The sequence below is a fragment of the Truncatella angustata genome, assembly GCF_020726525.1.
Source record: "Truncatella angustata strain MPI-SDFR-AT-0073 chromosome Unknown BKA67scaffold_8, whole genome shotgun sequence".
Taxonomy (NCBI): Eukaryota; Fungi; Ascomycota; class Sordariomycetes; order Amphisphaeriales; family Sporocadaceae; genus Truncatella; species Truncatella angustata.
In genome coordinates this window covers 1799751-1823271 of record NW_025763388.1, presented here as the reverse complement: position 1 = coordinate 1823271, position 23521 = coordinate 1799751, and the positions used below count along the sequence as shown (strand labels likewise).

The following is a 23521-nucleotide window of genomic DNA, read 5'->3' as shown; positions in this document are numbered from 1 at the left end:
ATGCTGGAGAACTCCAACGATAATCATAATGAGCACTCTAAAGAGAACCCAATCGAGCTCTCTAAAGAGATTGCAGATGGCGCAGAAGAGCCAGCTAAATCATCTTCAGGAGGAAAGTCATTACTCCACCAAATTCCTGACGTGATCAGGATTTCTTTTGAAGAGGCGGTTCAGGACATTGAGCTTCAAGGATGGGAAGATGACTGGTTCTCGTCAGCCACGTTCAATGCCCAAAAGGAGGGCCCTTTGGCGGAACCCAAAATCGACTTTGTATACAATTGGGTCAACGGGTCTGAAAAGAGTTTCATGGACATCAAACACACCTTTGAGCTTCAATCGCCACTGAACGACCCTGCTGGTAAGTGGATCGGTCAACATAGTGTCAACCGTTACCGAGACTGGGACGAGTTGAGGTACTCGCTGCGAAGTTTGAATAGATATGCGAAGGGCTTTGTCAACAAGATTCAGATTCTCGTTAACTCAGTCAATGACAACGCCGAGTACAACAGGGACGGCCGGGGCATGCGGCCCCAGCGTCCAACTTGGTTGAAGGACGACGCTGCAACAAACGAGTTCGTCCAAGTTCTTGGCCAGGAAGACTTCTTTGGTGACGAAGCCAAACAATGCCTCCCAACATTCAATTCACTTACCATCGAGTCTCAACTTCACCTAACGCCATCGACAACCGATCGACTCGTTGCTCTGTCGGATGATATGTTCCTGGGCATGCGCCATGCGCCATCGGATTTCTATTCACCCCTTTTTGGTTCGGTTATGGGCTTCAAGAGTGACAGCTATAATGTCAACATGAAAAAGCTTGGAAGTGGAACGGGTCCCACTTTTGGCGAGAAGCCCTTTGCCCATTACACATCTTACCTTTTGAATCGTCGCTTCGGTGAGCGTCCGCGGAGAGTTCAGGCACACTTCGGTCACTCAGTATCACGTTCCGTGATGAAGGAGACCTTGGCATCGTTCCCAGAGCCCACGAAGAATGGAATCTGTGAAAGGTTCCGCGGGGAGTCGCGTTTCCAGATTTACCCGTGGTATGCCAATTTCCACTACACCATTGAGCGCTTTCGCGAGGCGCTGTTATGGTCTTACATCATGTCGCGGTCGGACGCCAACCTAGATGGATATCTAGATTGGAAGGAAAGAGAAAACATCCTGAAAGCGATTGAACCTGGCTGGAAGATGTTGGCCACGAAGCAAGACGGTAGACCCGCAGCCCAGTCGCCGAATCGTGACAGAATGTATTACCACCTGCCTGATATCCTACAAAAGGCCGGCCTTCAAGCTCCGAAGGTCAACACACATGTGCTCTGGACATCGTTGGACGGTCCCGAAACAATTCGTACTGTCAAGTGCTCTGAATTCAACGTCGACGAGTGCTTCGCAGATTCTTTTGGATCCCCGCTTTCCGACCAGGCGACGCCGAACCCCGACTTCACCACCACCAATATTTTTTCGCGCATCTCGAAGCACCGTCCTGAATGCGGCGACTGTATAATAAAATTTGTGCTTGCGAACTATGCGCGTGGCTTGGAGCCATTGCTCCCTCCCAAATCGGCTAAACGCCATCACCGCGAGATTATCATCAAGGCGCTGAAAAAGTATCAACATACGATTATCGATATTGACGCCATGAAATTTGTCATGATTAAGGATGCGGAACAGGCAGAACAGGAGTTGCTGGAGAGGACGATCAAGCAAGGGGAGATTTTCGGGCAGTGGTGCCTGAACGATGATGTGATGACGGAAAGTGAAGTGCAGGTGGCACGGATTAGGAGCGTTATGCACAATATCTTTGAGACGCTATGGCCAAAGAAAACCCCGTGGGAAAAGGATGAGCTATGAAATATCATCCACAAAATAATCGGCACGCTGGACGCGGCATTCGAGATTTTCATCTATATAGCATTTGTAAATGTATCTAATTGATTCTTTTGGCCATGATCTTGTACTGAACATGCGCGAGATGTTGGTAATGCATGTTGTGGTATACGGCAAACATGCATGAATCAGCTGTGCCACAACGCTTCTGCAAGTTACGGTAACGTTAGTGCAATGATCACACGCGCTCATTCCATGTGCACTTGGTCGTCAACGTCTCCGATCTAATATCATAAGCTTTTGTTTCGAGAATACTCGACCACGTCCCAACGTTTTGGTGACATTGCATCCTGCAGCAATTGGTGTTGTCGCGCGAGAGATAAATACCTTCATTCCGCATCCAGTGTACAATCCACCCAATGTCGCATCATAGACTCTCAGAAGCAGGGAACAACAGTAACTACCTGTGCTAGCCTCTCGGCGTTATACATGGAAAGCTGAAAATGAGAAACATGCCTGTCATTTCACTGTAGCTGGGCGTAAGATATTTGGTATGCCCAAAAAGTCAAATGTTACTTTGAGTCCTTGGCAACCCGAGGTTTTTTACAGGGCAACCTCAATTGGCAGGAAACTCTAGACGAGTCTACAGGGCGGCATGCTTTATGCATATGTTGACACGCTAATGGTGAACAACCTCCTTTACCAGGTGGCACAGTTCTTGTGCTTTCTTTTGGGCCAGCAGACTTTTGCCGATATTGTGTGGTTATAAGCTCGTAATTTTGTGTAGTATTTGATTTAGTACTGTTCCACCAGGCCTTGAATCATTAAATTTCCGTAACCCAAAGCCTTGATATTTGTCAAGATGACCATGATGCTTGGCGGCGGAGATTATGATATCGCCTACGCGGCTTTGATTGGTATACTGATCTTCGGGTCGCTCATACTGTTCATCGTTAGTCTTTTTGCCATACCACAGAAAAAGGACACGGCCAGACATGGAATCATATGTCTAAAGATCGCTCTTGGCTTTATGTTCATGTATAAAAACAAGCACACAACATCCCCCGCACGGCCCGGATATCTGATATTGACATATGTCTTAGAGGCATATTGCTGGCCGTCGTTGCTACTATCATGGTTATCCTTTTCATGAGTGGTGCTCTTGATCGGAGCGATGACGGCCATCCCTCTGCGGAGGCCCAGAGCCGAATTTCTAAATAGGGTTACGTCTTGCTCGACATATCCTCTGTGTTTGCGTTCTCAAGCATACACGATATTGGCCCTGGTATACTACTCTCTTGGGGTACCGGGCTAAGAATACGTCCGATTCTACAATGGGTTGCATATAGAGTCGCCTTCATCGAGATTGTGTTGTTGCTGGTGAAGCTCGGCGACTACGAGACGTACTACACGTATCTCTACAAGGCCAAAACACGGGGACGTAGCAGAATAATCGACATCGTACACTACCGCTACGTCTATTGCGCGTATACCTATCTTCTACTTGTTGCGGCGACCGGCCTCCTGAGCCTGTCTATCATGGTCATGTTTCAGACACGTAAAAACGTTGGGCACCATCAGGTACGTGTCGCTTCTTTGAGATGTTCCCGTCATACTCCGAGTGTATCAAGACTGACCACGACACCAAAGTCTGTAAAACTCCAACTCGCCGCCAGCACCTTGTTTTGGGTGCCGAACGTTTGGTATTTGATCAGTATATCTGTTTTCTCGCTGGCCGGCATCTATCCTGGTAGACGGGAGCTTATTCTCGAGGCGATTCTTGGTCCTTGGCTACAGTTTGTTGTTCTGGCTATCTTGACGACCATTGGACGCAACAAGATGGGCGGGCTGTACTCAACATCACATAATGCCGCCAACAAACTAGATCATAGTGCATACAATGGCTAGCCGAGTAGCCGTAAATGCATGGCCAGCCTCCTGAGGTCTTAGGTTGTAGTCAATCCGCCTCAGAGACTATGAGTTGCCGAATATACCGCAGGTATTGCAGGCTATAGTGGTCTGTTTTCAAGTTGTTTGGTGCAAAGCTGTCTGGTATTAGTTCTGAGCCAATGTGACATGTTAAAGACGATATGTTAATTGGACCGTATTTGAATTTATGAAGGTAGAGTGACTGACAAGCTCAGTTATTTTGTGCAAATCTCCGAGTGAAGCGAGCTCGATGTTAGCATGAAAGTACATAACTTATTCGTGGTGGTTGGGGACATGGGAAAGGAAACTGTCGCTGTCGCGTTCGAACGATACCCTAACATGGGCGATAGGAAGCTGTGGGGCAGGATTACGTATGGTCGCGACTCACGACATCAAATACTCATTATAAGGATCCGTTGATAGCGTACATTCTAACCTTACCTAGACTAAAGGAACTATGTATCTTTGCAGTCCCATAATATCGTGCACTAATGAAGCCGGGGAACAAAGATCGTTCTCGTATGCGCCCCTCTCTTTTGGGGTAATGCGCTAAATAACCTCCAGTATGGTTTTCAGTATTGCCCCTGAGGTTCCATCTTATGATTACTGTGAGCCAACACTCTAGGAGACGCCGATCACTAGACTACAGTCGCAATTAACAGCCACTCTGGTGTCACAAGCCAGAACGGGTAATTTATCCATATACCAAGTTTTTTAGTAACAACCTCAATTGGACAATCCAATTCGGCAGGAACCGTGGCGCATCGATCATCCCATTTTCACCCACGCATTCCGATCATGAGGTCCCGCCGCCGAGCGTGGGACAGTCCCGGGAGATGCAGCTCACCATTATCTGCTCATAGCATTGACCCTTATTGGTTCATCTAACACAAATCTGCCGGGATACGCTAACGACATCCAACATTGAAAAGGCATCATAGCTCTAGGCCTGGTCTGAACCCCTTGCTTCACAGACGACACCGACGAAAATTGCTCATTGTGTAGATTCGTATCGGGAACCCTGCATGCTTGCATGTAACATTGAATGCTATGTAAATGGCCGTGTCTCGCGGCATTGGCTACCCGATGTGCTGTGCCTCTCACTCTATTGTATAGTATGCTTGCTTGCATTGAATTAAGAGCCGCATAAGTTCAACATGTCGTTCTTCCGACGTCCCTTTAGCCAGCGGACGACCACGACCGAGGTTGAAGGACGCGACGAAGCGGAAATTTCAGATGGCAGCCTCGACTTCGTCGCCGAGAAAGGTGGCAATGACTCCGGGGTATCATATCAAGAGGCATCGGGTGCTCCCGTTGAATCGCAAAGTCCGATGGGCTACCATGCAAACACCCTTTTTCTGATCTTCCTCAACATTGGAAAGATGATCGGCACAGGCGTATTCTCAACCCGTAAGAAACCCCAAGACCGGCCCCCGCTATATACATGGAACTCACGCTCGCACAATTAGCTTCCACTATACTCAAGGGTACTGGATCAGTGGGATTGAGTATGATCTACTGGGGTTTGGGTTTCTTCACATCAGCCAGTACTCTGTCAATCTATCTGGAGTATATGGCGTACTTCCCGAACAGATCAGGCTCTGAGGTAGTATACCTCGAGCAAGCCTATCCACGCCCGAAGTACTTCTTCCCGACGACGTTTGCCTTCCAATCTGTTGTTCTGTCTTTCAGCAGTGGTAATTCAATAGGTGCGGGATTCTAAAATTTCACTCGTGGCCTTTGAATTAACGATAGCGTAGTGCTTGCTCAATATCTGTTCCGCATTAATGGACATGCTCCAACCAGTTGGGAACTCAAAGGCGTAGCTATCGCAGGATACACAGTCGCAGTCCTCCGTAAGTCCAGCCTTGGACTTGTGTGATATACGTCGATGCTAACGTCGATAGTTGTCGCACTACATACCAAGTTTTCCTTTCGTCTCACCATTGGCATCGGTGTTGTGAAACTCCTGACACTCATCTTCATCTCGATTACTGGTTGGGTTGTTCTCTCAGGGAAGACATCCGTAGCAAGCCCTCACGCGAACTTCGAAAATTCTTTTGAGGGCAAAGCGACACCATATGGCCTGACCAACTCTCTTGTGAAGATCATCTTCTCTTATTCTGGTTACGAAAATGCCTTTAACGTTGTCAATGAAGTCAAGGTGAGTGGACATATACACGCCTGCGGACAGTGGTTAATATCGAGTAGAACCCTGTCAAGACGATCAGGAACAGCGCCTATATCTCGTTGGGGGTTGTCACAGCGCTCTATATCTTCGTTAACATTGCCTACTTCGCTGCTGGTATGTTGCATATTGTCTCTTGCGTGGCCTCCATTAACCGCATTCGCAGTCCCGAAGGTCGAGCTGGCAGCAGCTTCGCAGATCTCAGCAAGTCTGTTCTTTTCGAAGGTTTTTGGGTCAAGCAATGCTGTCAGGGGCCTGAACTTTCTTATTGCTCTTAGCTCGTTCGGCAACCTTGTCACAGTCACTATCGGGACTTCTCGGATGATTCGTGAATGTGGACGGTAGGTACTTATAAGAAGTGGACCATGACCATCATTCTAATGAGTCTCCAGCCAAGGTGTTCTCCCGTGGCCACGATTCTGGGCGTCAACAAGACCTCTTGGTACTCCGCTCGGTCCCTACTTCGTCAAGTGGGCGCTTACGACTCTCATGATCGTTGCGCCTCCCGCTGGTGATGCTTTCAACTTCAGTACGTTCCATCTTCAAGATACACCGGAGACGTGCTTAGCTAACTCTCTTTCCCCAGTTGTCGACCTGCAAACATACCCTTCTGCAGCCTTCAATCTCGCGATGGCGATTGGTCTCTACACTGTGCGATGGCGCCGCAAGCGACTTGGGCTACCGAGCGCAAGTTACCGAGCATGGGATGTCTCCGTCATCTTCGCCATCCTGGTCAACCTCTTCCTGCTCATCATGCCATGGTACCCGCCAGACGGTGGTATCTATGCTGGTGATGTGAGCTTCTGGTACGCAAGCTACGTGGTCACGGGTATCGCCATCATCGCTGGATGTGGCATCTACTATGCCTTTTGGATCTACATCATTCCCAAAATCCGCAAGTATCAGATTCGCCAACGCGTAATCACACTGGGGAATGGAGAGCAGACTCATGAGATAGTGAAAGTCCCCAATGAACAGGTTGCAAGCTGGGATGCCACTCACGATGTTGTCGGCCGCGAGATTGGTTCTACGCCTAGGTCTAACTCAGAGCGGCTGTCGGACCAGGAAGCTACCGAGGTCAAGGTTTAAGAGTAGTTCGTCTGGCCTAAGCAGGGTACAATGGGGGACCCTTCAAAGAATGCGGACAAGATCAAAGGATTGTAAGATCAGCCACTCACTTGCTTAGACAAAATACAATGTAGCCGGGACTCTAGTGCATTGGTTGTGTATTATGAACCATCTCTAGGAATAGTCATTTCAAAGGCTTCCTCGAACTATATATTGATCGTGCCTTCTCTATTACTTCGGTCATTGTTCCCTCTCCCACGATTCTTCTTTTGAAACATTTGCCTGTAGTGAATGTTAGGTGTTACTATGGACAAACGCTTAGCTCTCAGACACCAAGCAACACCCCGCCTCTTGAGCTGGTTGTCTCAATTTACTCTTGGCCCATTCATTTGCTCCAAATCGTGATTTCTGTTGACACCTGCATGCTTCCGGTGAACAATGGCGATCCTTATGCCTCATACGAAGTTATCATTCTCGACACAATCAGCGGCAAATTCATTATAGCATCACAAACAACTGATAATACTTGCCCGCGATTCTCGGTATGAACTTGCAAGAGGACATGGGTATTTGGACTTCCCTGTTTAATTACCAGTGTGATGGACTGGCAGAAGAAAGCATTTAGCACGTCGTGTGGATTTATACCAAACTGTTGTGACTACAACAAAATTGAATACTCGCCCATAGATGTTCAAAGCTCGAACATAGATTCTACCGCTTTGAATTGTCTGCACTCTTGAGAGAATATCGGTCGGAGAGCATGCCGCAAATTCCTTGAGGTCCAGGTGGAGTAGTGGAGGAGCGTAATATGGGTGAAGCTGAAGGGTGATAGTGATAGTATGACACATAGCCCGTATGGTATTTGCACTTTGAAGGATCAAGTACACAAATTGCTCGAAGATCGTGGCTGATCATGTTGTTAACAATGCCTCTCACTGTGTGAATATGGGCAAGAGCTACGTGTGTCCGCAATTGCACTTTTAACCCGCGTGGGCATCCCCGCCACCGCTGAATCATAACTTCCTGCTTTCCTCCAAAGGCCTACATCACCCCTCCAGACTGATCGACAAATCTGAGTGTAAAATACATAAACATTTCAGAAAAGTTATATTGACAAGATGAAGTTCACAAAATTCCCCTGCCTACCACCAGAGCTTCGTGATATGATTTGGCAGCAATACTTTCGTTCACTGGCTCGCCTGATACCTTATGACGAGTATAGCAGTGTAGCGATACCTATCAAGATGTTAGCTGTTCAAAAGATTGACCGGGAGAGCTACTTCGTCTTCAAAAGAGTCTACGATTTCCGCCTGACGGTCTATCGTGTCCCAACACCTACTATCCGTGCATACTTTTGGCATGATTACTCAATAAATCATGAACACCACTTCGAAGAATGGCTTACCAGGAACGGCACCATGGATGAATACAACGACGACTTGGGAAGCGTGGATCGATCGAGAGAGCATGGAGTTCTCTGGCTGAATTTCGATTTCGACAGGTTTGTCATGAGCCCGTGGGGTGATCACATGATGGTGGAATCCAACGGCGTGATGGACATACGATTCTGGACGACCGACCCAACAATCTCATCCATCATGCTCAAGCACGAGACAGAACATCTGGGTATCAAGCATATCAAACACACGATAAGCATAGTCACTGACCATGTCTGCAATTACAATGGTCCCGATGTTCATCCGGCGCTTTCCTGGTGCTGTTCACCGCTTGTTGATATCATGAAGACCTTTGAGACCTGCACGCAAATATGTATTCCCTGCGGAGACGAAATGGGTGATCTTGATGATCGGGAAAGCCACAAAATACAACAAGATGGCACCAGAGATAGCGACCTCGAAATAGCGTTGAAAGACTTTGTTCTCCAGTTAGAGGGGGCGGATTCTAGTGATAGGGCACTTAATGGATACCTTGACCCACGCATGCTTGCTATTTTCAAACGAGCGGAACCCGATGGGAATATGGAAAGGATTGGATAGAGAGGAAGAACATAAAGCAACGTGTGATACGGGCTGAGTGGTACAGCTTGAAGTGAGAATGGTCAGACCGAAACCAGCATACAGGGAATAGTTGGTCTTTTCGTTTCTAGGATTGTATAGACACTCACATATTGTCTTAACCCATTATTAAAAATCAGCGTTTTTGTACTGTTATACCTAGTATGTATGAGGGACTGCTCATCGTAAATTTAACACATTGGTGAGCGTCATAACGCTACTATAATATTACACTACCTGGTCGACTACTGTTATTTCCTCTGGGATATAATAACGAGAAGATTGGGTAAGACTATTAGTCAATTAGGACTCTGAAGAATTCTTTTGGAAGAAAAATAAGCATAGACTGAAAGTTACCCCGTCACTAATGGTGTGAGCTCAGCTATGGAAACCTGTTATTTAGGCGTCCAAGGTGTTGACGGGGAAGCAAAGCAGGTATGTTGTACCCTTAATAGAAAATGCAAGCCAAAATTAGTTCGAATATGGGTTCAGATACCAAGACTTTTGTATCAGGCATCGATCTGAAACTGCAGGTGGCAAAGCTTGTCAATAGATTCGAGCCGAGTAGCAGCTCCGTCAGTTCTATTGCCCTTCGCATTGATCGGGGACATAAACAGGCCGTAACTCTTCATAGGTACTTGAACTTCTCATAAGTCAAGTGTTAACCAGTGCAGCCCAACTTCACTTGTGGTCGTGCTAGCTAATTTTCTTGTGTCAGCCTGGGGAGTTACGAGACATGATTCGGGATTATCTATTCTGCTCACTGGCACGTCTGGTGCCCTGCGACTCTGCAGAATCCCACACCGGGATTCCCATTCCACTGCTCGCTGTGACTTCCACAGACAGTGAGGATGGCGAGATAGACTCTGCCGAGAACGACACCCACAATGAAGACGGCGAGATGGAGAATGGTGAGATAGAGATAGGTGTTGACTAGTTATCCTGGGTGATGATAAGAGCGCTAGACAACATCATAGGAAGCATTGCACGAAAGGTGCAAGACAGGCTAGGTCACAGGTGCAAAGCATTGGTTGGCACTTGAGTGTACGCTGATCGCGATCACCTTAAGACTACAGATGAAAGGAATCGGTCGAATCAAACGAACTTGATTGACCTGCCAACCAGCTAATGAGATACTGTGAAATCAAAATGACCAGAGACTGCATATCTGAACTCCAGCTTGCCTTTTATCTACCCATATCTGTCCGCCGCACCTTTCTCCTTAATCGGCAAAATAAGCCATTCCACCCGAAATGATATGATAAGAGCCTTGCCCCAGCTACAGACCGTCTCCTAGAACTAATGTGTGAAAAGCTATGTATGTGAGAAATCTGAAACGAGAGAGGTTATGATGTGAGGTTACTGCTTGTGGCTGTTGCTGTAGGTGAAGCTAGAGTCGTAATGTGTGCGAGGGTGCTGGAGAAACCTAGGCTCATAAATGAGGGAAGGGTGAGCGAGAGTAACTGCACAGATGAAACCAGGAAGCCTGCTGCTTCGCCTGTTATATGCATGTTAGCATTGCGGTGCACCCAAGGATTGGGTGTTGCTCACCAAGTGCTACCAGAGCTATATTACGCATCGCAGAAGGCGGAAGACCATACGAGCCCATGACGAGAGACGCTGCTGGACACCAGATGTACGGCCACCAAGAGGTCGCTGACGACTGCTTTGAAAATGCATCGCCAATGATAGCGGCCGATGCTGCTGTGTCCTCGAGGGTATCCAGGATATTATTTGTCATATTCTGTGCCTCGTAGAGAATATGAGTATGCTGATCGTACTTTATTGTGAGAAACTCAGTCATATCTATGAGGCGTACCATTCCCTATACAGTCGAGTCAGTAGTCACAATTGGTGCGTCGTCTGATATCATACCTCTTCAAGATGGGCTTGGCGGTATTCGAGTTGTGCACTTTGAACATGCGCTGATTCTATCTGATCTTGTAGGGAAGCCGCAGAGGCAACCGCGGAAGTCATCGCCGTCATGATAGTAGCCAGCTGCGCGTCTGCCTTATGAGTTACGACCTCCATTGACCGCTCATGGGCAGATGCAGCTTCTGAATTCGTTGCAAGAACAGTTTGCATCAGAATTTCAAGAGCCCTTTGAAGGTTTGCGGCACTATCAATGCCATCATTGACGTTATCGGTTGACCTCTACAACCAAAGTTAGACCCAGATAGAAATATTGTACAAAATATAATTTACCTGAAGAGCTATAGCGAGATCGCCAGAGATGAGGTCTTCTAGACCATCAAGACTAGTACCTATGCGATCCAGTTGAGGTGATAAACGATCCAGGTGTTCTGTTGCAACCTGAGTTCGAGAGTCGAGATCGGCCATGCGCCTGTCTAGCTGCTCCTCCATGTCGTCATTCAATCTACTCATGGTTTTGGCGAGACGCTGGAAAATTCGAATATGCTCGGCTACAGATAGTCAACAGTGATCGTGAGAATATATTATTCGCAACAGACCTTTCTCATTATCTGCGCGAGCAGCTTCGCAGAACCGCAAAGCCTTGTGACGATAGCTGATCCAAGTGTTCCAGCCAGAGTCCGACGAGCCAAGACCTGAGAGACAACGGTCAATTTCTTGCGTACTGACATGAAGGAAAGCAGTTTGACCAATAGACAGATGCTTCAGGGCGGGCTCCCTGAACTTGTAACACTCAGGCGGAATCGTGAAACTACCTCGCTCAAGGTCGCATATCGCCAAGCTAGCTGCGTAAGCATCGACGAAGTCGCGAATCTGTCTGCCACTGTCGGTCAAAACCGTCGCCTCGTCCTTGCCATCTAGGACCTGGCAGTTGTTTACAAGTAGTCTAGCTGCGGTACGATGGCATACGGGCTCAGACTCGAGTTGCTGCAATTCGTTAAGAGCGACTTCATATGACGTGAGGGGGCGGCGGTATGTCTGATGCGGCTGCGACGAGCTATGGCCAGGTGGTACCTCTATGCTGCCCCCAGTAGTAGTTGAGCTTGATAGTGACTGGGGTATCCAGCCGAAAGCTCCAGCGAGGTCTGAGGTTGCCAGAAAAAGCAGCGCGATGGCCACTCGCTTGAAACCCATGATGTTGAATTCCTACCACAAAGCTCAGAACCCAGTACCCGAAGGTCAGAATCTGATATGCGTTTTGCGTAGGGTTATGAGATTGCGAATTCAGAGGAAAGGAAGAGAAAGACAAGGTGGCAGTAAAACCAGAAGGCGAAGGTGGAAAGAGTTTGGAACCGAATGTCATGATCGAAAACTTCAAGGATTGAAAGTCTGAAGAAAAGGTGCAGCCGCAAATACGTGACACACCGTATTGTCCATTCCCGCCGCCACTTCAACATGAATAATCGGAATAACGTCGTCGTCAGTCAAATCTACAACCTCCTTGACATGCGTTTTGGCCGGTCTGTAGGGCAGCTACCACTTGCTTGAGTAGTTCCTGCCGACTTACTGTCTATAATTGCAATCGGTCGCAGCCCCCCGCTGATAGATGGTTCGTCGATGAATGTCAGAATCGGAAGATTTATTACCAGTGTTATAACGGTCAAATTTCACTTCTCAATGAAACCTCAAGCCAATTGTTTCAGTCCTCTTCAATCGTGGATTGCTGGGCCTAGAGAATACGGGAATCCTGGTATCCCATCGCATGTCGAACATTGTTGGTCCCGTTGATGCAAGATTCGAGGCAGCATAATATCGATTCTGCTCAGATTACCATAACGTTGATGCTCAATGTGCACTTTGGTCATAACGAATGTGCAACGCACAACTCCTGTGATGTCTTCCCTTTGTTCCGAGAGTTGGGTGAGACTCACACGTCATATGCCCCGGGACATAGCAAGTCAGCTGTGTATTACTTGTGAGATGCATTAGGACGACAGTTCATTATTATTTTAGTCATAATCAGCCATAGGTAGTCATAACTAGAACTGTTCCACTCATAACACGACGGAGCGAAATCTACCGAGTTGTGTTATAGGGCATCAGTATTTTGACGGTGTTGGTAATCTTGAAGACGTAGGTTTTAAACATGAGGCGAACTGTTAGCTATTTGGGACACCATTGTTCTGTCATCAGCTCACCATTACGAATGCTATTTCGTGCTTTTGATAGTAACCGGATACATAATGTATCTTCAGGTATCCCGGCGATGAGGAGCCACTGAAAGTCTGCCTATTTACACATGCCACACAAGGTCATTGTCGAAGCCCACAGTATTCTTGCTCCTAGAGCTGTGGTAGTCTTTGCTCATGATCGCCGATGTTGCTGAAAATATAATTAAGCACTGGATTGACACTAGACTGGCAAGGCCAAACAAACCAGACTAAGACCCCAACGCTTGATACGCCTATATGTCCATGATTACCGCCCCTCTTTACAACGTTGAATGGCTACAAAAGGGTGGAAGAGAAGAGCGATGGCTTTTGAATGGCATCGGCATTAGCGAATGTGCGACACTCAAGAGTTCAAGCTGCCAAGTTTTCTTACTACAGTCTATGGATGCAGTACGCATCCGTAGATGAGAAAATAAATACGTGGTCGTTTACTCGTCGCGCCTCCCTGTCCAAACGTGTCAGACCCCCAACTTTTTAGCGGGCCATCCAGTCGCCAAATCACATGACACAACTAGCAATTTTTGGCTCCAATTGAACTTTCGAGCTTCAACAGCAAAAGAAGCAGCATCCCAGCCGGGCAGTCAATTGAGCCATCACCCACGCGGTTCAAGTCTCAGACACCACCACCACCACCACCACCAAAATGTTGGCCCCAAGCAGGAGCCGCCTGGCCGCGGCGGCCCTCGCCTCGACGCCATCGAGCTCGATATCGCTCCCGAGCTTCCTCGTACCCGCCTTCCAGAACGCAACCCCATCGCAACCTCGGCGGCAGTTCTCCCAGACGGGCCCGCGCGCCTCCAAGCTGGGCCGGACCCCGATCTCGATCCCGCCGGGCGTGGAGCTGGTCGTGGGCGAGCCGCGGGTGAAGAGGGACCCGACGACGTACCTGCGGATCCCCAAGCGCACCGTGACGGTCACGGGCCCGCTGGGGACGCTGGACCTGGAGATCCCGCCGTACCTGGAGATCGCGCAGGACCTGGCGGACCGCAAGGCGGTGCTCACGATCCAGGACCGCGAGCAGAAGCAGCAGATGGAGATGTGGGGCACGACCTGGGCGTACCTGCAGCGGTACATCATCGGGGTGTCGGAGGGCCACACGGCGATCCTGCGCCTGGTCGGCGTCGGGTACCGCGCCACGGTCGAGGAGCGCCCCAACAAGGCCGAGTACCCGGGCCAGAAGTTCGTCTGCGTCAAGCTCGGCTTCACCCACCCCGTCGAGGAGCCCGTGCCCCGGGGCATGAAGGCCAGCACCCCGCAGCCGACGAGGATCCTGCTCGAGGGCATCAACCGCGAGGAGGTCATGAGCTTCGCCGCCAGGATCAGGAGGTGGAGACGCCCCGAGCCGTACAAGGGCAAGGGTATCTTTGTCAACGATGAGACGATCAAGTTGAAGCAGAAGAAGATCAAATAGACGGGCAGAAGTAAACTCGCATTCAGCAAGGACAATGGCTGGCCTGTGCAGATACAAACACAGCATATGCATGGTCGAGCAGCAGCAATCTTGGACTGGGCGTGTGTATATTACTCGTGGTATTGGGGGGCGGAAACCAGATACTTGGACCCGGACCAAGACCAAGATCTATGCAGTGTATTCTCTATGTATACATAAATGTACTACCATTTCAGTCACAGTCTCATATCCTCGAGTTCAAGATGTGGGGCATTAATTCGTGATCGGAACTTGTATACATTTAATTTAAATCTTGAGCACCTCTTGCACGGCCTTGAGGACCTGGGCATGGGTAGCAGCGGGCGCAGCGACAACTCCCTTGTTGTTCGCCAGCGTCCTGCCGACCGTGAAGTCTAGCCTCTTACCGTGGACATCGGTGACAGCGCCACCGGCCTCCCGCACGATCAGGTCGCCAGCAGCGTGGTCCCAGATCTTCTCCTGGTAGGTCTTGCTGGTTGGCAGCCTCAGGTAGATGTCACCGGCGCCTCGGGCGATGCTGGCATACTTGGCCTGACTGTCCATCCTGACGGAAGGGTTCGTGATACCGAGCTTGGAAGCAATGTCGGCTTGGTCGCCGTGCGACGAGTGTCCGGCCTCGACGGACTCGCAGAAGGTCGCAGCTGCAATATCTGTGATGGGTCGCATGTTGATCTTGCGCTCCTTTTCGAGACCAGCAGTCGAGAGTGGACGGGATGTGGCACCCTGACCAAGCACGGCGGAGAAGACGGCACCGCGACCTTCGTCGGTGGCATCCTTGCCAATATCGGTGGTCACACGGGCATCGTCGTCGACGGGCAGGTTGGGGCAGCCCAGGACACCGACTGTGACCTCGCCGTCGACCATGAGAGCGAGACACACTGCGTACTGGCCACCTCTCAGGAAACCCTTGGTGCCGTCGATGGGGTCAATGGCCCATATCCTGCCCTTGGCGCCACCCTTTGAGTTTCCGTAGTCGATGTAGGTCAACATGTCATCCTCGGTCTTGACCTCTCCGCCCAGCAGCTGCTCGGCGGCGGCGTCGTCGAGCTTCGTGGACTTGACGAGATCCCAGACGGTCTTCTTCAACTCGGAGTTCTCCTTGAGGCCCGCAGCCTCCTCCTCGGCGACGATCTCGTCATCGGGGAAGTTGGCCTTGAGGGCGGCAATGATCAGAGCCTGGGCGCCGAAGTCGCCGATGGTGACGGGGGACTTGTCGTTCTTGTCGACGGTGCCCTTGGCCTTCTCGTGGAAGACACGCTTGGTGAGGATGGTGGCGCGCTGGACGGCCAATTGGGCGATCTCGAGCTCCTTGGCGTAAGACATGTTGTTGGTAGAGGCGGCTGGACTTGTGGCAGGACTCGAAGATGATAGTTTGGAAAAGAAGGAGCCCATTGTGCTACTATAAGTTTCAGTGCGGGGAGCTTGAACCTTGACAAAATGTGTGGATAGCAGCTCGAGGCGGGGCAGGGCGCGAGCTAGGAGGAAGGCCAGGATGACGACGGAGATGGAAGAGAAGAGCAGTACCGATGCTCTCCCCTTCTTATGTGGCGGACCGACGATGCGGTCTAGGAGTCTCATGAGGCTGTGAGCGAGTATCGACTGTACATGCTCTCTTGCCAGATGCAGTAGGTGCCGTCATTTGGACATGTGAGAGCTGCACCACGCGAACGCTTTGAGGTGCGTTACGAGGCACGGCAGGCAAGCTGCTATCGGGCGGCAGTCAATCTCTAAAGCTTAGCGTGGCAATGGAAGAAGACCCGCACGCGGTAGGGATGCAGACACCGATAGTGGCCTGCCATCCCAAGAAGTCAGTACCGACAATCAGCTGCAGGCCACCGAGGCTGGCCGCGAGGCTCTTCTCCATCCCTCTCTCTCTCTCTCTTTGAGTTTAGCTGCCGAAATGCAAGTTCCGCGAGGAGACGTCGGGCGGTTGAGCAACGGTTATCGCTTCCGCCGGTGATTGGCCTCTGTGTCATGCTTACCCCAGAAGGGACCCTGTCTGATCGCTAAATAAAGGCGACTGATAAACGATAGCAGCGATAGCGATAGGGTCGCCCGATCGACGGGACAAGGGGGTTGTTGCCTGTACCTGAAATCGCAGTCGCAGTCACCTGCAACTAAACAAGGGATTCGAGGGGGAATTCATCCGACGTCACTCACGGTAGACTTCAATTGCAACAACAACGATAACATCAACAACATACTGTCGTGTAGGGCGCCCGGCAAACGTCAATCCAATCCCATGCGTCGTGCTTTCTCTTGCGCACTCCAGAGAATAGCTCAAGCTGTTAGACCTCCAGCCCGTACGGAACACAGATAATCTCAGCCGCTCGTTCATTCGTCAACCACGAACTCTTGCGTTGGGGCATGTTGCATCGGCACAATTTGGGAAGCAACAGGCGCAGACGCGGTCGCAGAACCTAATCTTACCTCACCTCACCTCACCAACGGCACCCTTGAGCAGGCGCGTACTTGGTGTGGCTTACGCCCATCGCAGTCATGCATGCCACCAAACGAAAGTTCAACGCCCTGATCCAGGGCATCGGCACCAAATCGCCTCAGTCAACCGCCGATAGACCCTTCACTCCCGACGGCGGTTCGCCTTTGGCACGAACGAACACATCCCATTCCGCCTCGTGCGTACCGCAACCTTCCGCAGATATGGCCTCGACACCCACACCAACGACACCAAACGCGACGGGGGCCGTCACAGTACCCGCCACAGAACCCCCGCGCTCTTCGATATCAGCAGATTTCTTGGCCAAGCGCCGCCGCATGGGTGCACTGGGCTCAGTCACGGGAAACGAGAGCGCCCCCAGCAAGATGACCATTACGAACATCACGCTGAAGAAGTGGACACAGAGCGGAAAGGAGAGCAAAAGCCCGGCTGCCAGTACCCCGACACCACAACCCCCCAAATACTGTCCCGGCGACCGTGACCAGCTCATTCGCAGGCTGGGTACCTTCCAAGAGCTTACCCAGTGGACCCCAAAGCCCGACAAGGTCAACGAGATAGAGTGGGCCAAAAGGGGCTGGGTGTGCCAAGCCAAGGATACAGTCCAGTGCACGCTTTGTCATAAAGAGTTGGTGGTGAAAACAAGCAAAAGGGAAGTCGATGGGAAGCAGGTCTCGATCCTCGTGGGCTCCGATTTCGAAGAGGCACTAGTCAACAAGTTCGCAGAGTTGATAGTCGAGGCCCACGACGACGACTGCCTGTGGAGGAAACGGGGTTGTGATGGTATGTCTATGACTCTCAAGACCTGTCAAAGGTGCTAACCTGAGTCCTACAGATTCGTTACTACGGCTTCAAATCACAAGCGCGCAGACAGCTCTGCCTGCCTTACGACAACGTTATGACGAGCTGTGTTCAAGGCCATCCTTTTTGCCTTACACATTCAATCTTCGACTTCCAGAATCGCTCCCTTTAGAAACCGTAAAAGCACAGTTACCTCCCAACTTCTTTACCAACCCGCCGCCTCCTTCGACCATCACCCGCAAAGAACCGAACGATGTAGCATTGGCACTGGCACTTACAGGCTGGGGAGGTCTGACAAACCCCAAGATTGGCCCGGTACCCAACTCTGCTTCCTGTGCGACATGTCTCAGAAGGCTTGGCCTTTGGATGTTCAAGAGCAAGGAGGTCAACCAAGACACCGGCGAGATCCTGGTACCTGCACCGATGGACCACCTCGACCCTGTTCGTGAGCATCGCTTCTTCTGCCCTTGGCGGAACCCAGAAGCCCAGCGGAACCCGGGAAGCAAAGCTACCGAGCCGAACAAGGCAACATGGGAGATCTTGGCGCTGACCATTAAAAATGCCGCTTATCTGAGGGGCGATACCCCTAGAAAGGACAAGACACCCGGCCATGGAAGGAGTAAGAGCACTATCGTACCAGGCACGCTACGCACACCGACCAAGGGTCATGCGCCGACTGCGAGTGAGGGTGCGATAGTCTCGCCTCTCTCCATGATAGAGCCGGACACGGTGGAAGACGACGAAGAAGACGAGAAGGTGAGGGACGCAAAGGATAAGGAGAGATGGGCGAGGTTGAGGAGGGTGAAGAGCTTGTTTAATACTAAGGGTGGCCGGAGGAGTCGGCCGGGGACGGCCAAGAGTACGGCAACGACAGGGGAAGGTGGAAAGGAATAATCTGACAAACTACGGCGACAGTTGGTACCGTTGAAAGTCTCGTACTGTCGAAAATATGTTGCCACGGGATGGTAGCCCTGGTGCGTTAGCCTCGGAAATTTGAGGGGATTAATAATTCGGAAAGAAAGCAGAACTGGCTGATAGTCACTCATGGTGGAGGGGATCATAACACGCACTCATCGGAGGCTACGCACATGTGCGGTTAGCTTCGAAAGTCAATGCTCTTTATGGTAAATTCCAATTAAATACTAGGGTATCTTGCTGCTGTCCTAACTCTTTTTTTTTTTTTTTTTTTTCCTTTCTTTTCTTTTCTTCTTCTTGTTCTAACGACCTCAAACAACACCGACTGGTATCTCCCTCGCCCTGAACCCCAAAACCGGAATGCCCAACCTCAACGCCAGACTGCTAAGCACCACACTGATGCTGCTCAGCGCCATGGCCAGACTCGCCCACACCGGGTCCAGCCTGACGCCCAGGGCGTAGAAGCAGCCGGCCGCGAACGGCACGGCGAGCAGATTGTAGACCAGCGCCCAGCAGAAGTTGAACTTGATGCGCCGGAACACGGCCCCGCTGAGCCCCAGCAGCGTCACCACGCTGCGCAGGTCCGAGTTGACCAGCACGAAGTCCGCCGACGAGATGGCCACGTCCGTCCCCGACCCGATGGCGATGCCCACGTCGGCCACCGCGAGCGCCGGCGCGTCGTTGATCCCGTCGCCCACCATGGCGATGCCGCCGCGCCCCGCTGGCCCCGCCGCGCGGATCTCTCGCACCTTGTCCGCCTTGTCCGTCGGCAGCACCTCCGCCATGACGTGGGACGAGGGGATCCCGACCCGCTGTGCCACGGCGCGCGCTGTCGTCAGGTTGTCCCCCGACAGCATCCAGACCTCGACGCCCTGGCCCTGCAGCGCGGCGATGACGGGCGCCGCCTCGGCGCGGATCGGGTCTGAGATGCCGAAGGAGGCCGCGAGCTGGTAGGTTGCCTGTCCGGCGGTCCGGATTGCGGCGAGGGCAACCGAGTGGCCGCGGCTCTTCCACATGTCCAAGGAGGTGCTTGAGGAGGACGACATGTCGACGTCGAACTCGGTCATCAGTTTCGCGTTGCCGATGATCATGTCGAAGCCGTCGCAGGTGCCTTTGAGCCCCTTGCCGGGTATCTCTTCGACGTCTCGGAGGCTGATAGCTTGGCTTGTGGCCAGGGCATCTGAGCAGAATGACTGCATGGCCTTGGCTATCGGGTGGCTGCTGTGCTGTTCAAGTGATCCCACAGCTGCAAGAAGAAAGGACTCGGGCTGTTGGACGTCACGGTAGATCTCGTGGTCCGTGACTTGTGGTTCGCCTCCTTGTGTGATGGTACCTGTCTTGTCGAACACGACGCACTTGAGGTGACTGGCTTTTTCGAAGGCCTCGCCGCCGCCCTTGGCCAGTATACCGTACTTGGCTGCAAGCCCACCGCCGACGTAGATGGCTGTAGGAGCGGCCAGTCCGAGACCGCATGGGCAGGCGACCACAAAGACGGCGATGGCGAACTGGAGCGAGAAGACGATCCATGATTCCGAGGAGTCGTTGAGCCACTTCTCCGGCAGCCTACCGCTCACGCCGAGGATGAACCATATCAGCCATGTCAGGATAGCTATAAGCGTGATGGCAGGGACGAAGTATGCGGTCAGAACATCAGCAATCCTCTCCATCGGCGCTCTCTTGGCCTGGCCTTCGCGGACCACCTCGACGATCTTGTCCAGCATTGATTGCCCAGCGACCCCCGTGACCCGAACGCGGACGGGCTGGCCTTTGTTGACAGTTCCAGCGAATACTCCGTCGCCGGCCGACTTCTTGATCAGTCTCGACTCGCCAGTCAGACTCGACTCGTCAAACTGAGCCACGCCCTGAACAACTTCACCGTCGCAAGGCGGCGATGCGCCATGTGAAACTTGTATGAGGTCGCCGAGATCTAGAAGCTCAGCAGCAATAGTCTGACTTCTCGGGGCTGAGTCGCCGCCCTCTATCCCCTCGACCAGAACGGCAGTCGTGGGTCGGAGCTTGCAGAGCATCTCCACCGCGTCCCCCGTCCTGGACTTGCTGTAAGCTTCGATCAGCCTGCCTGCAAGCAAGAAGAGGGTCAAAAACACAACAGAGTCGAAGTAGAAGTTCGAGTCGTCTACCATTCGCTTTCGCGGGTGCACTGCAGCCGCAATGATTTGCGCCAGCGAGGAGATGTATGCGATGCTTGTTCCCAGCGACATGAGCATGTTCATGCTGCCGAAGCGGTAAAACCTTTGTAGTATCGGTGTCCTACTCGACGGCTTCCAGAGCATCCATAGCTCCTTTAGTGCCCGCCTATGAAATAGATCTGCAGCGCAGAAGTAAACGGGGGTTGCCATGACCAACAGGGCGATTTGAGCTCGACTGATACCGTCGGCCAGGGGACTCATGAGGTAGTGTCGTGTGCTATTCATATCAGATACCAAGCTCATGTAGACGATGCCGATAATGAATGTGGGTATAGCAACGGCTAGAGTCCCAAGAAGCCTGAGGAGGATGCGTTGTTGATGCCTCGCATGAATCTGTCGAGATCGTTCCTCCGTTGATGTTGGATGATATATCGATGCCTGGAATGCGGGATCGATGACATTAATCGCTGCCAGTATCTGACGTATGTTGAGTTTCGAGGGCTCGGGAACATATTTGACAGTCATTATTGGTCTATCCTTGGTAGGTTGGCTGATGATCCCGATCACCCCAACTTGCTGTAAGTCGAGAAGACGAGTAGTGACTCGGTTGGGGCAGAGCTCGCAATGAAATCCATCGATTCGAATGTCGACAGTCCTGTGCCCCCTTTCCTCCACAGTATCAGGTGCTTGCGATCTAACCTGGTCGAGATGTGCTTCGTATCCGAGCTCCTCGATTGCGTCTACAATTTGTTGCGCATTGTCGTTTTCTCCGATGAACTCGACTTTCGCACTGTTGTTGAGCAGATCCACGGCTGCCTTGGTGATCCATTCAGACTTCTTGAGCGTGGTGAGAATGTTGTTGGAGCAAGATGCACATGTCATGCCCGTGATCGATAAGGATGCCTCTAATCTATCCATGATGAACGGTTTGAGCCAGGCTCAGAAGATGCGTAGGTGAAAGCGTAAGTTGTCGATACTGCTGGAGCAACTACGTAGTATTGCGGATGAGAAAAACAGGAAGGGGCCGCTCCGTTCTTTCTCGGCTTTTGATAATCCAAAAGCAACGATTATCGGATCATATATCAAAGGCTTCAGAGGTTGTATGAAGGGGCCTCGGCGAAAAGCTTGTACCTTTAGGGTGGTGCTCACTTGAGAACAGATTGAGAATGAGCGAGGAACACCTTCTCCTGCGGAACCCGTGTGAACTAATAAGTGAAGAGTGGGCGTAAGACCTTGTCTACTATGCATGTGATTGGGATGGACGCCTTCGCGTAGAATATTAAATACAACAAATGGTTAGTGGAGGTCGCTCGGAGAAGGAAAAGGAGCCAAGTGAATTGGAAAGCCAAATGGTTGTTTCTGGAAAGCTTTCTGAGAAGACGGAGAAGGTTTACCGGCAAGGGGGTGACACCACGATCTTGCGCAAACCTACTTGAGAGACTAGACTAGCTGCAAACTTCTTCAGCCTGCGCACTTTCACGCACTTTTGCCTCATTTGATATCTGAGAGAGGCTATTGTGCTTGAAAGTGCCATTGATGGACCTGTCATCATTGGAATACGCCAACTCTGTCTTGGCGATTTCACGCACAAAGCGCGCATAGCTTGGTGGAGTTGCCACTCGAAGGTGATCGTCCGCTGGGCTTAGCGCACAAGCTTATTCCATAATACCGGCAAATATTATGGATACAGCATGGTATAGACGGTGTAACGCAAATGCTGCTCATCGAATCATCGACGCAGGAACGTCTTTAGCCTGGGCAACAAACAATCTAGTCTCCGGATTTATCTGGGCCAAGAGACGGCCCCGGAACGGCGACTGGGCGTTGGATAACGCACAAAAGGCGCACGACCTCCGTCCGGATCCTCGTGGCCGTCTCACCGGATCTGTCGTGCTGCATCAAACCTAGTAGTCTCTGAAGCTATGATTCGACCCCGTGGCTGACCTGTGGGTGGCTAGTTAGTGCCCGGAATTCTTGGTTCGACTTCATAAACAATGTGGCACGCTGCTGGGGACAGTTTGCCACAGAGCCGAAGTCAAGCTATTGTGTGAACAAGTCAACGCAGTTTGCTGCTGCCACTCAGCCTAGACTAGACTGGCAGCCAGAAGCCAAAGGCAAGACTCCGAACTCGCCTGTCAGACAGGATGTGAGTTATCGGAAGATGGCCCAATAAATGCAGGCTATTGAGGAGATGGTGGGTTTTAGTTACAATATTTCCAGATTGCGTCGATGCGACATGTGCAAGGTCAAGAATCCTTGTCTTCCGGTTGCCGGAAGATAATCCACCAGGCCATAAGAGGCTAGGCCGCTCACCTCCCTCGGCAGCACCATGGTGCACAGGTCACCGTGTTTGTACCGATTGTGTGCCTTTTGTCCTAGAATTGGAGCAAATAAACTAGAGGCAAGGATGAAGTGACTGGTTCATCAGAGGACCGACATATATAAAATAAAAGATTTCGGGGAAGCTTGCCCAGGCTTAATGCTACATACGTAATCGTATGTATAAACATGCATCATGCTGACTCTTTTGACCACCTTGACTCGGGCCTGTACGGTAGGCTTCTCGCAGGCAAGCTTTGCTCGGAATTTGATCACGACGCTTGACTATAGCTCCCATTATTGGAAACGAAGTCGCGATAGA

General features: G+C 51.1%; 9 protein-coding genes across 9 annotated transcripts; 6 read left to right on the top strand and 3 right to left on the bottom strand.

The window, feature by feature from the left end:
* On the top strand, nucleotides 1-1854 carry BKA67DRAFT_523271 (uncharacterized protein; the record flags this gene model as incomplete). Its single annotated transcript, XM_046098447.1, has 1 exon — nucleotides 1-1854. One exon carries the CDS (start codon nucleotides 1-3, stop codon nucleotides 1852-1854), a length of 1854 nt encoding a protein of 617 aa, XP_045954376.1.
* An 838-nt stretch (nucleotides 1855-2692) lies between these two features.
* BKA67DRAFT_694846 (uncharacterized protein) lies at nucleotides 2693-4084 on the top strand (the record flags this gene model as incomplete). The annotated part of the gene is made up of 3 exons (XM_046109284.1): nucleotides 2693-2782; nucleotides 3052-3411; nucleotides 3481-4084. The coding sequence occupies 3 exons, from the start codon at nucleotides 2693-2695 to the stop codon at nucleotides 3736-3738; spliced, it is 708 nt and encodes a 235-aa protein (XP_045954375.1). The 3' UTR covers nucleotides 3739-4084.
* A 668-nt stretch (nucleotides 4085-4752) lies between these two features.
* BKA67DRAFT_649543 (high-affinity methionine permease) lies at nucleotides 4753-7091 on the top strand. Its single transcript, XM_046106014.1, has 8 exons — nucleotides 4753-5169; nucleotides 5229-5468; nucleotides 5520-5615; nucleotides 5667-5923; nucleotides 5971-6064; nucleotides 6114-6288; nucleotides 6340-6476; nucleotides 6534-7091. The coding sequence occupies exons 1-8, from the start codon at nucleotides 4917-4919 to the stop codon at nucleotides 7034-7036; spliced, it is 1755 nt and encodes a 584-aa protein (XP_045954374.1). The 5' UTR covers nucleotides 4753-4916; the 3' UTR covers nucleotides 7037-7091.
* Nucleotides 7092-8133: 1042 nt separating this feature from the next.
* Nucleotides 8134-9012, top strand: BKA67DRAFT_683117 (uncharacterized protein; the record flags this gene model as incomplete). Its single annotated transcript, XM_046108965.1, has 1 exon — nucleotides 8134-9012. One exon carries the CDS (start codon nucleotides 8134-8136, stop codon nucleotides 9010-9012), a length of 879 nt encoding a protein of 292 aa, XP_045954373.1.
* A 1135-nt stretch (nucleotides 9013-10147) lies between these two features.
* Nucleotides 10148-12367, bottom strand: BKA67DRAFT_694844 (uncharacterized protein). The gene is made up of 5 exons (XM_046109283.1): nucleotides 11502-12367; nucleotides 11236-11453; nucleotides 10906-11184; nucleotides 10582-10855; nucleotides 10148-10528 (listed from the first exon to the last, which is right to left on the bottom strand). Exons 1-5 carry the CDS (start codon nucleotides 12094-12096, stop codon nucleotides 10377-10379), a joined length of 1518 nt encoding a protein of 505 aa, XP_045954372.1. The 5' UTR covers nucleotides 12097-12367; the 3' UTR covers nucleotides 10148-10376.
* Nucleotides 12368-13776: 1409 nt separating this feature from the next.
* Nucleotides 13777-14544, top strand: BKA67DRAFT_524053 (ribosomal protein L6, alpha-beta domain-containing protein; the record flags this gene model as incomplete). The annotated part of the gene is made up of 1 exon (XM_046098532.1): nucleotides 13777-14544. The coding sequence occupies one exon, from the start codon at nucleotides 13777-13779 to the stop codon at nucleotides 14542-14544; it is 768 nt and encodes a 255-aa protein (XP_045954371.1).
* Nucleotides 14545-14829: 285 nt separating this feature from the next.
* BKA67DRAFT_523415 (3'-phosphoadenosine 5'-phosphatase) lies at nucleotides 14830-15885 on the bottom strand (the record flags this gene model as incomplete). Its single annotated transcript, XM_046098467.1, has 1 exon — nucleotides 14830-15885. The coding sequence occupies one exon, from the start codon at nucleotides 15883-15885 to the stop codon at nucleotides 14830-14832; it is 1056 nt and encodes a 351-aa protein (XP_045954370.1).
* Nucleotides 15886-17061: 1176 nt separating this feature from the next.
* Nucleotides 17062-18712, top strand: BKA67DRAFT_539694 (C3HC zinc finger-like-domain-containing protein; the record flags this gene model as incomplete). The annotated part of the gene is made up of 2 exons (XM_046100682.1): nucleotides 17062-17800; nucleotides 17853-18712. The coding sequence occupies 2 exons, from the start codon at nucleotides 17062-17064 to the stop codon at nucleotides 18710-18712; spliced, it is 1599 nt and encodes a 532-aa protein (XP_045954369.1).
* A 332-nt stretch (nucleotides 18713-19044) lies between these two features.
* Nucleotides 19045-21798, bottom strand: BKA67DRAFT_523783 (HAD-like domain-containing protein; the record flags this gene model as incomplete). The annotated part of the gene is made up of 1 exon (XM_046098505.1): nucleotides 19045-21798. The coding sequence occupies one exon, from the start codon at nucleotides 21796-21798 to the stop codon at nucleotides 19045-19047; it is 2754 nt and encodes a 917-aa protein (XP_045954368.1).
* Nucleotides 21799-23521: the final 1723 nt, after the last annotated feature.